The 13,585-nt window shown below is 36.0% G+C and overlaps 2 protein-coding genes and 1 long non-coding RNA gene across 3 annotated transcripts in view; 1 reads left to right on the plus strand and 2 right to left on the minus strand.

Annotated features, from left to right (window-relative positions):
• The window catches only part of CtsK1 (C1 family peptidase 26-29-p), a 95,172-nt gene extending 93,984 nt beyond the window's left edge, over positions 1-1,188 (plus strand). The window contains exon 11 of the mRNA XM_075354466.1: positions 906-1,188. Coding sequence (XP_075210581.1) covers positions 906-1,090 — 185 coding nt within the window. The 3' untranslated portion in view covers positions 1,091-1,188. The remainder of the gene's footprint in view (positions 1-905) is intronic.
• Positions 1-5,590, minus strand: part of LOC142317944 (uncharacterized) — a 36,322-nt gene extending 30,732 nt beyond the window's left edge. The window contains exon 1 of the long non-coding RNA XR_012754775.1: positions 5,371-5,590. This is a non-coding gene — a long non-coding RNA (uncharacterized LOC142317944). The remainder of the gene's footprint in view (positions 1-5,370) is intronic.
• A 901-nt stretch (positions 5,591-6,491) lies between these two features.
• The window catches only part of LOC142317935 (uncharacterized), a 53,485-nt gene continuing 46,391 nt past the window's right edge, over positions 6,492-13,585 (minus strand). The window contains exon 3 of the mRNA XM_075354473.1: positions 6,492-8,778. Coding sequence (XP_075210588.1) covers positions 7,695-8,778 — 1,084 coding nt within the window. The 3' untranslated portion in view covers positions 6,492-7,694. The remainder of the gene's footprint in view (positions 8,779-13,585) is intronic.

Below are 13,585 nucleotides of genomic sequence, written 5' to 3' on the forward strand. Positions count from 1 at the left end.
AAAGTCATGAGTTAGTTACTAGAGTTGAGATCTCACGAGTTTTTGTGAATGATGTTTTTGTAATAGTTAGGTACAAGGATATCATTCAGGGCAAAGTTTTTTTGGCCATGACAAAATATTTTAATGTCTAGTAAAAATTTGTCTGGTTTTATCCAAATCAAAATTGTATGAAGGAGGTGTGTGCAAGTAGCTGTTTGGTGTAGTAATTTGAGTAGCTGCCGTAGATTTTTGTATGGAAATATTTTGTGAGCAAACACTTAACCCAAATTTGGGAAAAGTTGACCTGAGTCCCAAAGAGGCAAGGGCATCTGAGATGAACCCTATGGGCACATCAAAGGCTTGTAAACATGTAATATTATACAAGTTACATATAATGTGTAGCTTGTTTTTAAGTTTTTATTACATATCAGTTTCTTTCCTTATTTACATGCATTTTTTTGAGAGTGAATTCTTTTAAAATAGTTCATGTACATTACAGAAATAATAAATGCATTAAGGTTGACTATAAGTTCCATGTAAGGCTCAACTTTTTGAAAAACTCATGGTTCTATTCTTTTTCTTTTAGAATTCATAGTTTACAGATTATTCAGTAATATTTATTGAAAAACATTCATTATTTTACTTGAGTGAGTAGTTCAGATTTTTTTTTATTATGTTGACAGCAAATATTTTTGTTTGTTTTATGTAACTGACTTTATTTATTGTCTTACCTTTCTACGAAAATGTTTTTTAAGAAATATTTTAAACTAATGACATACTTTTAACTTTACTAATAAAACTGTATTGCTCAAGAAAATCATTGTCAGTAGTCTTTTAATTTATAAGCTTTTGTTTTTTTTTTATCTTTTTTATAAAAACTCACTCATTAGGTTAGATGTTAACTTAACTTAAAATTTGATTTACAGATAGCAGTGAAGAACAACTTGATCATGCTGTCCTTCTTGTTGGTTATGGTAAGTTAAATGGTGAACCATACTGGCTTGTGAAGAACTCGTGGTCAAACTATTGGGGAAATGATGGATATGTCCTTATCAGTCCAAAAAATAATAATTGTGGTGTCATGACTGCCCCTACTTATGTTAAAATGTAATATGTACTTCCTTTTATTATTAAATTTTACTTTATTTTATTTTGTAACTCTTTTTCTTTAATGTTTCTGTAAATATATTTTATTTTGAAGTAAAAGAACTTTCAATTAATTTATCCCTTTTAATTTTATTTGCAAATGAGGTGTTGCTAGAGGATTTGAGGTTTAACCTAATTTCAAAAGTATATTTAAAGACAAGATCATACATAAACTGGTTTTGAGCATGCTCCTTCAGTTCTTGTAATAATTGATTGTTAGTAACATTGGTTATTTAAGTAATATAACAAGATAATATTGATAGGAAGACAAGCTTGCAAAATGTTATATGATAATTAGAGCTTATAATGCTAGTTTTTATGTGGCTATTAATATTACTTAAAATGTTAAGTTTCCCAAGTAAAAAAAGGCAGTATATATACAATGCATTGTTTCACTACTAAAAGGGATCCATTTGTTTGTGTTTTTTTTACACTCAAATGTCTCAGTCTTTTTATAACACTTATGCACTTAATGTAACTGAGTTATAAATGGCATTACCTTTCACTGAGAAAGGTAATGGTCGACCTTAGACTACACTTCATTTACATTCATACATATCATCCTTCGAAGTAATACCTTTTATAAGTTGCTTTATTTTGCTCTGATTTCAAGTGTTCTTAATTTTATCTCAATTAATGAAAATAGCAGCAATGAAATGATAAATATTACTAAAAAAGAGGAATTATAAGTGTGGACTCTGTTACAGAGATGTGTATACAATTATTTTTTGATATTAGGATATAGGTAAAAGTGTTACATATCTCCTCTGATGTATTTAATCTTTTACTTTATGTGGTGTAAGTGAAATAATTAAATTTCAATATATTAAATGTCACATGGTTTTGATTGTGTAAAGAGATTTTAAAGAGCTTTTGTGATCTCTAAAAAAATAAAAATTAAATAAGGAAAAAGTGATATATAAGTATGATGAGTGAAACATGTATGCCTAATACATTTGTTGAAAAGGTTATTTTACTCCAGTGTTGTGGTATTTAGGTAAGTAGTATTTAAAATTCTCCTCTTTTCTAAAATAAGGTGCAGTACATTTTGGCTGTGATTCTGGACTATGATAACAATTTGAAATTTACAGAGCTCTAGTTATGCTTTTCTCTGATAAAGTGAAAATCTTCTATTCATAAAATATTAGTTACTTTTACATCAGAATTTTTTCAGTTTAAAATAAAAGCTTATTGTTCATTGATGCTCATTGATTAATCAAGGGAAATAAAAAGTAATCATCAAATGTATATCTTTTATTGTTGTAAGTTAGAACTTATTTTGTTTAATTTCTTATTTACAAATAAAGTGAACAAAAAAAATTGAATTTTGGTAACAATAATAGCAGCTATAAAAGGAGATCTTAAAAACATTTTATTTTACAGCTACAAGAGATGAATATTTGTTTAATGATCTATACCTAAATGGCAGAAAGGCTCCTGGAATAGACGGAATACCTGTAGAATTACTGCGCAGTGCAGGTGAGGAAGCGATTGATAGATTATACAAACTGGTGTGTAATATTTATTAAAAAAGGGAATTTCCGTCAGACTTCAAAAAAAGTGTTATAGTTATGATACCAAAGAAAGCAGGGGCAGATAAATGTGAAGAATATAGAACAATTAGTTTAACTAGTCATGCATCAAAAATCTAACTAGAATTTTATACAGAAGAATTGAGAGGAGAGTGGAAGAAGTGTTAGGAGAAGACCAATGGTTTCAGGAAAAGTATAGGGACAAGGGAAGCAATTTTAGGCCTCAGATTAATAGTAGAAGGAAGATTAAAGAAAAACAAACCAACATACTTGGTGTTTATTAACCTAGAAAAGGCTTTCAATAACGTAGACTGGAATAAAATGTTCAGCATTTTTAAAAAATTAGGGTTCAAATACAGAGATAGAAGAACAATTGCTAACATGTACAGGAACCAAACAGCAACAATAACAATTGAAGAACATAAGAAAGAAGCCCTAATAAGAAAGGGAGTCCGACAAGGATGTTCCCTATCTCCTTTACTTTTTAATCTTTACATGGAACTAGCAGTTAATGATGTTAAAGAACAATTTAGATTCGGAGTAACAGTACAAGGTGAAAAGATAAAGATGCTACGATTTGCTGATGATATAGTAATTCTAGCCAAGAGTAAAAAGGATTTAGAAGAAATAATGAACGGCATAGATGAAGTCCTACGCAAGAACTATCGCATGAAAATAAACAAGAAGAAAACAAAAGTAATGAAATGTAGTAGAAATAACAAAGATGGACCACTGAATGTGAAAATAGGAGGAGAAAAGATTATGGAGGTAGAAGAATTTTGTTATTTGGGAAGTAAAATTACTAAAGATGGACGAAGCAGGAGCGATATAAAATGCCGAATAGCACAAGCTAAATGAGCCTTCAGTAAGAAATATAATTTGTTTACATCAAAAATTAATTTAAATGTCAGGAAAAGATTTTTGAAAGTGTATGTTTGGAGTGTCGCTTTATATGGAAGTGAAACTTGGACAATCGGAGTATCTGAGAAGAAAAGATTAGAAGCTTTTGAAATGTGGTGCTATAGGAGAATGTTAAAAATCAGATGGGTGGATAAAGTGACAAATGAAGAGGTATTGCAGCAAATAGATGAAGAAAGAAGCATTTGGAAAAATATAGTTAAAAGAAGAGACAGACTTATAGGCCACATACTAAGGCATCCTGGAATAGTCGCTTTAATATTGGAAGGACAGGTAGAAGGGAAAAATTGTGTAGGCAGGCCACGTTTGGAGTATGTAAAACAAATTGTTGGGGATGTAGGATGTAGAGGGTATACTGAAATGAAACGACTAGCACTAGATAGGGAATCTTGGAGAGCTGCATCAAACCAGTCAAATGACTGAAGACAAAAAAAAAAGATCTATACCATTACATTTGTTGTTAATGATGATATTACACAATTTTTTAGCTTATAGAGAATGGTGAAATCATTTCATTAGTTGGGAAATTTGCTTCCAAAGATCTTTTATACTGAAGTTTAGCACAAAAAATATATATGGTAATTGATACATGCCAGCAGATTGATGTCAATATATTTACACATCCACTAACCAGCACATAGCAATGTCATATACCATGATAATTTTTTTTGAAATTTTATTGTGAATTATTATAATTTTATTTAGTAGGGACTAATTAAATATCAATAAATTATATTTTATCAGCAATTGTAATAGCTAAAAAATGTAGATTTTGTGTGTTTACCCAATTTAAAACTTTCTGCAGTCATAACAAAAGCCAACCTCACATATTTACATACATCTCCTGGATGTTTCTATGGTTTTTTTTTACATTTTTTGCAATTAAAGGTTCATGAAATGTTGACATTCACAAAAAATCCAACATCAATGTTTTGGACCAATCTGTCTGCCTTTATAGCTACTATGTAGCAGCAACACAGTCAGGAAAATAAAAAAAATATTTATATATGTACATTTTTATTAACACATTCACTGCTGTATTTTTTCTCCACTTAACTGCAGTGCTGATTTTATAAAAAAAATAAATTGTATTAATATATAGCACTAGCATATATAGTTAGTTTTTTAAGTCATCAGCAAGTGCCATATAAATCACTCCTACAGCTATGCAACCTGCCTGTTACATTGTTTCTTGGCATATATTTTTCCATTTGTTCTTTGATATTATTCAATGGTTTTTAAAATGTATGATTTTTAATATTATGTCAGAGCAATGCCTTAAAATAAACTGACATTACAATGTATATAAAATTACAATGTAAAATAAAATTTCTATATATTTTTTAATCAAATTTAATGTAATAAAATTAAATGTTTTAATTTTAAAACTTCTCAAATGTAACGAAAACTAAGCCAATTAGAATATAATTATGCATAACTCAATGTGAAATGGAAATTTAAATAAAATAAAAAAAAAAAAATGAAAGCATCTTTCGTAAAATTTTCTGCAAGATAAAAAAAGCTAGAGTTATGAATTAGGGCCTAAAAAAATCACGTCAGAAACAAATTTCACAAAACCCAATAAAACCATGATTAAGTAATTAAGTAAACTAGGCTTTTTTTATATTTTACTATAAAACAATTCCTCTATTAAAAAAATTATTTTTTATTTTCGAACAATTCTTAAAAAAGAAAAAATATTTTCTAAATATTTTTTGTTACTAATAAATATTAAAAATCTTTAAAATAAATTAATAAAAATATAATAAATAAAATTTAAAAACATTGTACTAACCTGATTTTCTGTAAAATAATCTCCAAGAAGTTGCAAAAAAACTATGATGAACAAAGCCATATGAATATAACACAGCAAAAAAGTAACAATGAACTACACAACCAAACCGAACAATCCTTTCTTCATGCTGATACACAGTAACAAAACCCTTTTCAGTTGTTTAGTAACAACCCTAAATCATTAATGATTTAGAGAGGACAGAAAAATGCCTTGCCCTTGACGCATAGGTGGTGTCAAGCACATGGAGCAATTCCCTCTCCTGATGCCATCACGGCGTCATTAGCAGTGAATGTTTTAAGCTGATAAGATTAGATACTAGACTTTGATCTTAACCATTCTCCTTCATGAATTCTGGTCAGGCTTGGTATTTTTCATACACTAAAAAATTTCAATTTCATATTCCCATGCTCAAGCTTCCAATTTATATCATTAAAAAAAAGAATTAACTATTAAAAATCTGATAATATTACAAATTATGTTTGTTATGTATGACCCAGACCTTTTTCTGCTTACCTTTGATATGAGTTGAATTCCACTTTTTTATACCGCAAAAATTCTGAATTTATGTTTTAACATAACATATGTCACTCAAATATTATGCATAAATTTTTATACTTTTTTTTTGTAGAAGTCTTCTGTTCTGCTTATAACCAGTAGCATTGATAAAGAGATTAAAATACACACATCTCTGATATTTCAGTTTCAATTAATATACCACAGGAATAAAAAAATGAAATTTTGTTTAAAAAAATTATTTTATTTAGCAATGTAAAAAATTTATATACAATGTATTAAAAACTCATAAAATATAAAAATTTTAGTACCTTTATAAATTGCAATATAAATTTATAATATATAGATATATAGATATATTGAATAAATAATTACTATACAATTCATGAGTAATAATATTTATATTACATTATTTATTTCTTTTTTCAGTGAATTAATCATTCAAATTATATAGATCCATAAAATCTTTTTTTTCATATTTTATGATCGAATAGGATTACTTAGTCAGTCCGTTATTCATTTCTTTTTGAAGGGACTGTTTGGGCCTTGCAGTTCTCCCAATACTTTTTCATATGTTCTGATCTGCATGCCCTTTCTGATGTTGAAAATGTTCATGTTGCGAGAGTGAAGCAAGCTTATTTGTCCTTCATTTTTTTGTTTAATTTTATCTTGTCTGTGGTGTCTTCTGGTGTAAGTCCAATTTACATCAAATCCTGTCATATTTCTCTGATCCATCTGCATCCTGTCTTGGTGTTTTTCGAGTCGAGGTTTTGCTGTACCAGCTACTTCAGAAGTCTCGAATCTTTCAAACTTATGTGTCCAAAGAATGCTAGTCTCCTCTTACACATTGTATCAGTGATGAGGTAATTCTTTGTGAATGACTTTTTGGGCATGATCCACCACTGCCCATCTTTCTGGTACTTCTTATTGAAGCATGTTCTTTCAGTTTTCTGGAGTTTGTCAATATGTGATTGTTCATCCAGGTGGAAGAGTGTTTTTCTCCTGCATATGTGCATTTTTTACTGTAGTTATTTTTTTATTGTACATTTTCCAAACTCAGTTTACTTTTTATTTTTAAATTAAGTTTATTTTTTAATGCCAATTCAGTTTATCGTGATTTCATTTTAGCGTTTCTTGAAAAGTTATTGTACCAAAAAAAAGTCTTGCTTACCAATGATCAAGTAATTACAAGTATAATATGAATTACTCTTTGCATATCTTTATTATAACAGTAATACTTGTAAGGTTATGTGATTATATTACGTATCTGCAGACTTAATTATTTGTTAAAGAAACAGCATTTTTTATTGTACAATCATTTTTTATAGAAAATAGAATTCATAACATATAAATTATGAAGTGACTCTTTCAATAATGTTCATTAGGCGTGCTCTTAATTTTTTTTTTTTATTGCAAAAAAAGCACATGCCTGAAATTTAAAAAAAATTGCAATAATCACAAATGGTTACACCTGAAGTTACTTATTTAAATTTCCAAGGTTTAATATAAACTGCTGTTTTACTCTTATCTCAGTTAATTCCCCTATAATGTGAAATAAAATATTAATTACATTGAAGAGTAAAGTGTTTAATAATTACTTCAATTATATAATATTAATTAAATTTCTCATCATGTTACGTTTTTCATTGGAATGTGTCTTCATGCTTTAGCATTCCTTCTACTTGAAATCCAGAATTCTGTTTTTCTGATCTCCTGTTCCACTTACTCTTTTAACAGAGTAATTATATTCATCGTGCTGTATCAGCAATCAGTTTCTTATTTTTTTAATAACATTTTTATTATGATATATTTCAAGCAGGTATCATAACATCTTGAGCAAAGTTCAGTATATTTATTTTTATTTTATGATTATGATGATGAATTTCATGCGCCCAGAAAAAAGAATTAACTTGTCTTGTAACTGACATTTGAAGATTTATAGTATACTTTTTTGTACCGCTTTTCCAGTCCCAAACTTGATAGAATGTTTGGTACACTAATATAAAACTCTTTCCGGGTCCTGCATCCATAGCTTCGCAAGGAGAATCTATTTGTATTCTTTTTATTTCATCAAGTGAGTTTGATAATAATGAAATAGTTTGTTCTGAAGATGTCAATAACACACCATCGTCTGTGAAAGCACACTGAAAATGAACATTTCTTGGTAAATCCATTATTCGTACTAGTTCACCATTTAAATCCCATACTTTATATATACTTTCTGAACTGCTTTTATAATAACTTGAAATCATGTTCGGTCCAAGATATAATGTAGGTGTTGCTGGTAAATCAAACAGAGGATTTCTGGAATTTCCCATAAGCTCCATCAACCAAACATTTCTCTCAATATCATAAACTCGAAAAAGCGGTGAATTACTCATGACACAAAATAATCTCCCAGGTATTATCCTGATATAAGAAACCTCCTCACCATCAAGATTTACTGCTGTAACTTTTTTCCAAGGATCTATGAACCATAAGTAAACAAATTTTTTTTGTTTATGAATAGCAAGCATATTGCATTCTATTTCTATACCTAAATTGAGTTCATCTTCAAATATTGGCGGCTTAAATTTATGAAAGTTTTCTATCTCTTCGACATCAGACATAACTTGAAATACTCCACCAACAAATCTAACATTTTCTTTAAAATGTAATAATTTAAAATGTTCATATTTACCATTAATATTTTTGTGTATTCGTATAAAACATCCTATTTGTTGAACAATAAATTTTTTATATGCTTTAAAATGTTTACCTTTCGGCCCGAGATCGTTAAAAATAACTTGATGAATTTTTGGTTCTTCTGACAAATCCCATACATTTATACCGGTTGATTTGTATAGCGAGTTAGCACGTGGTACTAATAAATATTTACCATCCATCTGAAAGGACCTGTTGAATAAGCAAAAACCAAAAATCTTTAATACAAGTAAAGATATATAGTTTTACTGTTCATAAATATTAACACTATCAGTATAGCAGTGTTAGTCATGCCGATACATAGAATCCCATATGAAGAAGTAAATTTGATAATGGTGCGCATCATAGGATGTGATTTCATTAAATATAAACAAATAACTAGTCATTTATACTGTATTCTACTGAAATGTTTCATTAAACAAATGAATCCTTCAATGGGATTTGGAATTGCATCAGGTTTTAAACATTATGAACCTTTCACACCTAGAAATAACAAAAGAAAAAATTGCCAAAATAATAATAGTTGTATCAGTACAGAAATAAATGGAAAAAAGAAAAGCATGAGAATTCCCATATTTATAAAAAATGAAAATCTATGTGTAGTGTGTATTCCAATTGTTAAAAAAAAATCGTCATTTTTAGATAAAAAGAAATTAATTTAAAATAAGTTCAAACGTTATGCATAAAGTAAATAAAAAAAGATTAATTCTGAAAAAGAAAGAAACATTTTTATCCATATTTATAAAATGAAACAATAAAATGATTTTATTACATTGGATTTTTATTTTAATTAACTTGTATATTGAAGATGATTTGTTTAACAATAAAATACAGTTACAGATCTGTAAATCTGTAAGGATTCCATCCTTGGCTCTTGTAGTGAAAGGTTGTGTCTTATTGTGCTCTGTGATTGTGAGTTGTAACCAGTCCTGCCAGGTGTTCAACAGTTCTTCTACCTGCGTCGCCAGACAATGTAAGAGGGGTCTGCTAGGACATCAGCCGGGCGGCCAGCTACCTGGATTACAGGCCAGTCACATTAAGAAAAGGATAATCCTTTTCTTAATTTTACTTTTATCTATTCAATATTTCTAATAATGTAAAGTGAACTCTTGTAGTCATTGTGAATACATTAAGTAAATAGCCTATTATTATAGGACTATTGTGCTACTTTTAAAATAATTTTATTTTTTAATTGATTTTCTTGTCAGTGATTTTATTTTACAGCAAGTGTAAATTAAGTTTAATTTTAATTTTAAAATTTTTCTTCCTTATTTTCCTCAATGGAAGGAAAAATAAGGCCTCCTCCACCCCGTTCTCCCACCACGGAACTGTCCGTCGGTGGAGAGGAAAGCGGGTCTGGCGCTAGGAAGCGCCAGAAACGCCGGGACTCCGTAGCGGGCTGCAGCAAGGCTGCAGCAGCCGCCAACTCGCAGGCTGATGATGGGGCCCCATCACAGCCTGCTACCGTCAGGCGGGAGAAAATCCCGCCGATAATGCTGGACTGCCCGAAAGAGTGGCCAGCATTGGCGAGGGACATAAAGTCGAGGATTGGGGGGCGCCTGGTGGCTAAAAGCACCGGGCTCTCGATAAGGCTGCAGCTGGGCAGCGAGGCGGATTACCGGGCGGTGCAGAGTTTTCTGCACTCGAAGGGAATCGCCTTTCACTCCTTTCAGCTCCCGAAGGACAGGGAGCTGAAGGTGGTTATACGGGGGATCCCCTATGGGGCTGCCCCGGAGGAAGTAAGGGAGGAACTGACCTCCCTTGGCTATGAGGTGGTTTCGGTTAAGAAGCTCCTCACAAGGGACGGTCGGGAAACCCCGACCTGCCTAGTGGCCCTTAAGAGGACCCCTTTGGCCCGGGCCATTTATGACCTTGGCAGTATTTTTTACTGCAAGGTCGCAGTGACTGCATTTGTGTCACGAGGGGGGCCACCCCAGTGCCACAGATGCCAGAAATTTGGACACTCGTCCAATTACTGCCAGAGGGCCCAGCAATGCGTAAAGTGTGGTGGAAACCACGACACTTCTGCCTGCGTCAAGCCGCGTGAGGAACCAGCCTCATGCGTCAACTGTAAGGGGCCACATCCGGCCAATTACAGGGGCTGCCCCTATTATAAGGAGCAGACAAACAAAGTCAAGGGACTTAAAAAGCCCGCGACTTTGGACGGCCGCAGCTGGGCCCGTGTTGCCGGTGGGGGAAAAACAGTCCCCAAACCGGAGGTGCCGGCACCCGTGGCCAAAGCGGTCGTGAAAAAAGGGGAGGTATCCTCCCCAACACCCGCCAAGCCAAAACCGGCGGCAACCACCAAGAAGGTGGTGAAACAAAAGGCGGCGACAAAGCCGGCCCCGGCGAAGAAGGCCAAGCCTTCCTCGACGGGAAAGGCAAAGCCTGCTCCGGCTGGGAAGGCCAAGCAGACTGTTAAAAACACCGCGGCCCCTGTGGCCCCGCGCCCCGCCAAAAGGGCGGCCGCGCCAAAAGGCACCCCCAGCGGCAATCCGAAACCGGCTACCCCGTTGGAGACCACTGGCATGGACTTCCTGTCGCAGATGACAGTGAAGGATATCCTGCCAGATATCATGATGGTTTTGCCACGCCTGCTCCAGGCAAAATCTCTCAAGGACTGTATTCAGTCCTTAATAGAGTGCCTCATGGCTGTACTGTCCAGGTATGGTTAGGCCCACCCTCAGACTCTTGCAGTGGAACGCCAACTCAGTAGTAGGCCGGACGGAGGAACTATGCCGTCTGGCCGAGGATCTACTGATAGACGTGATACTGTTGTCTGAGACGTGCTTGAACCCAAACAAGCAACTGACCCTTCGGAACTATTTTACATATAGGACGGATAGGCCAGTTCGACCCGGATCTCGCACCTCTGGTGGAACTGCGGTTTTAGTCCACAGACGCCACATGCATACGCGCGTTGTTCTTCATACAAACGTGATGGAGCAAACGTGTGTGCATGTGGAGCATCTGGGCACGGTGTATCGGCTGGTTTCGGCTTATAGCAAGCCGAACGACGCGGTAACCGGCGCAGATCTGGATGCCGTGCTGGAAAATTGGGATGGGCCCGTGATACTCATGGGCGACCTCAATGCCAAACACGTGTCATGGAACAGCATTCTGACAAATCCGAATGGCAGATTGCTGTACGAAAGGGCGAGAGCCCGCCGCTTGGTCGTCGTAGGCCCTGAGGTGCCCACGTTCGTGCATCGCTCAGGCAGATCTAGGCCTGACGTGCTGGATATCGCAGTCATGAAGGGGGGTACTCTCCCATTCATGATTGAAACGATAGAAGACCTCAGCTCGGACCATTCCCCTGTCCTGTTGGAACTAGGTCAGGCAGGGGGTGGCCGAGATCCCCCGCCTATATCCCGAAGGTCAGTCAACTGGAAAAGGTTCTACGAGACCCTCCAGCGGGAGTACAGGCCGGTAAATCCTGAGCTCCTGAACACCCCGGAGGAAATCGACGACACTGTCGGGCGCGTCACGTCGTCAATGACCGAGGCCCTGGCAGGCAGCTCATCGGCCAAAACTCGAGCAGTTGTTCGAAACGACCTCCCTCCTCATATCTCCGAAGCCATAACGGAGAAACGACGACTGAGGAGGAGATATCGAATCACCCTGTCCCCCGCTGATAAGCGGGCCTTTTATAATCAAACGGACAGGGTAAAACAACTGCTGACAAGCCATCGAGAGGATTCGTGGAACGAATACCTCGCCTCGGTCTCTGACGACATCTCCTCGGTGTTCAGGTTGAACAGGAGACTGCGAGAAGGGAAGAAGCCTCGCCATCCGGTTGTGGGGCAGCGAGGTTTTCTTGCATACTCGGAGGCGGAGAGGGCCGAGGTATTCGCCGATACCTTGGAGGAGCAGTTCACTCCAAACCCCCCTCCCTCCCCGAACGACGAGCACACAACCGAGGTGGAATCCTTTCTTGTAGATTATTTCTCACAGGTGGAGGACGCCCCTCTAGAGATTGACCAAGTCACTGAAGCGGAAGTTTCCGCAGCCATTAAGGCCACAAGCCCCGACAAGGCCCCGGGTGTCGATGGGATCAGCGCCCGTGCATTACAGCAATTTCGGTGATATTCACGTCCATTTTGTACGTTGGATATTTCCCGAATTGTTGGAAAACGGCCAAAGTCGTATGTTTACCCAAACCGGGGAAAAGTTTACTTTTCCCACGGAATTATAGGCCAATCTCCCTGTTACCGGTATTGTCTAAGTTGTTCGAGAGGATTTTTCTCGAAAAACTGAGGCGATACATGGAGGGAGAAGTGCGGCCCGAGCAATTTGGGTTCAGGGAGGGTCACTCAACCACCCTCCAACTGGTAAAAATTATAGACGACCTTGTCGGAGGCCTGAACAGGAAACGGGTGACTGCAGCCGTTTTTCTGGATGTGGCCAAGGCCTTTGACAAAGTTTGGCATAGCGGGCTGCTTTATAAGCTAGCGCGATCGGCGATCCCCTACCGCTATGTCAGACTGATGCGGTCATATCTGCTAGACCGACATTTTGTCGTGCGCGTAGGGGAAACGATTTCCTCCACCAGAGAAATAGCCGCTGGGGTTCCCCAAGGAGCAGTACTTTCCCCGTTCTTGTACACTTTGTACGTGAACGATATGCCGCTGTCGGAAGGGGTCAAAACGGCCCTTTATGCAGACGACACGGCATATTTCTACGAATCCGCAAATGTGGATTACGCGGTCCGGAGGCTCCAAAGGCAGTTGGACTTAGTGGAACCGTGGCTCGACATGTGGAGAATCAGGGTCAACGGTGAAAAATCGGTGGCCGTGATGTTCACATGCAAGACACGAAAACCGACCAGAGAGCTGGAAATCTCAGGGGAGAAAATCCCTTTTGAGAAAACAGTTAAGTACCTGGGGGTGGTGTTGGACAGGCGGCTTACCTTCGGCGAACATGTAAATTATGCGACCCGGAGGGCTAAGGCCGCCAGAGCATCGCTATACCCAGTGCTGAACAGTGCCAGCCCGTACCC

This window comes from Lycorma delicatula, chromosome 1 (genome assembly GCF_047948215.1).
Source record: "Lycorma delicatula isolate Av1 chromosome 1, ASM4794821v1, whole genome shotgun sequence".
Classification (NCBI taxonomy): Eukaryota; Metazoa; Arthropoda; class Insecta; order Hemiptera; family Fulgoridae; genus Lycorma; species Lycorma delicatula.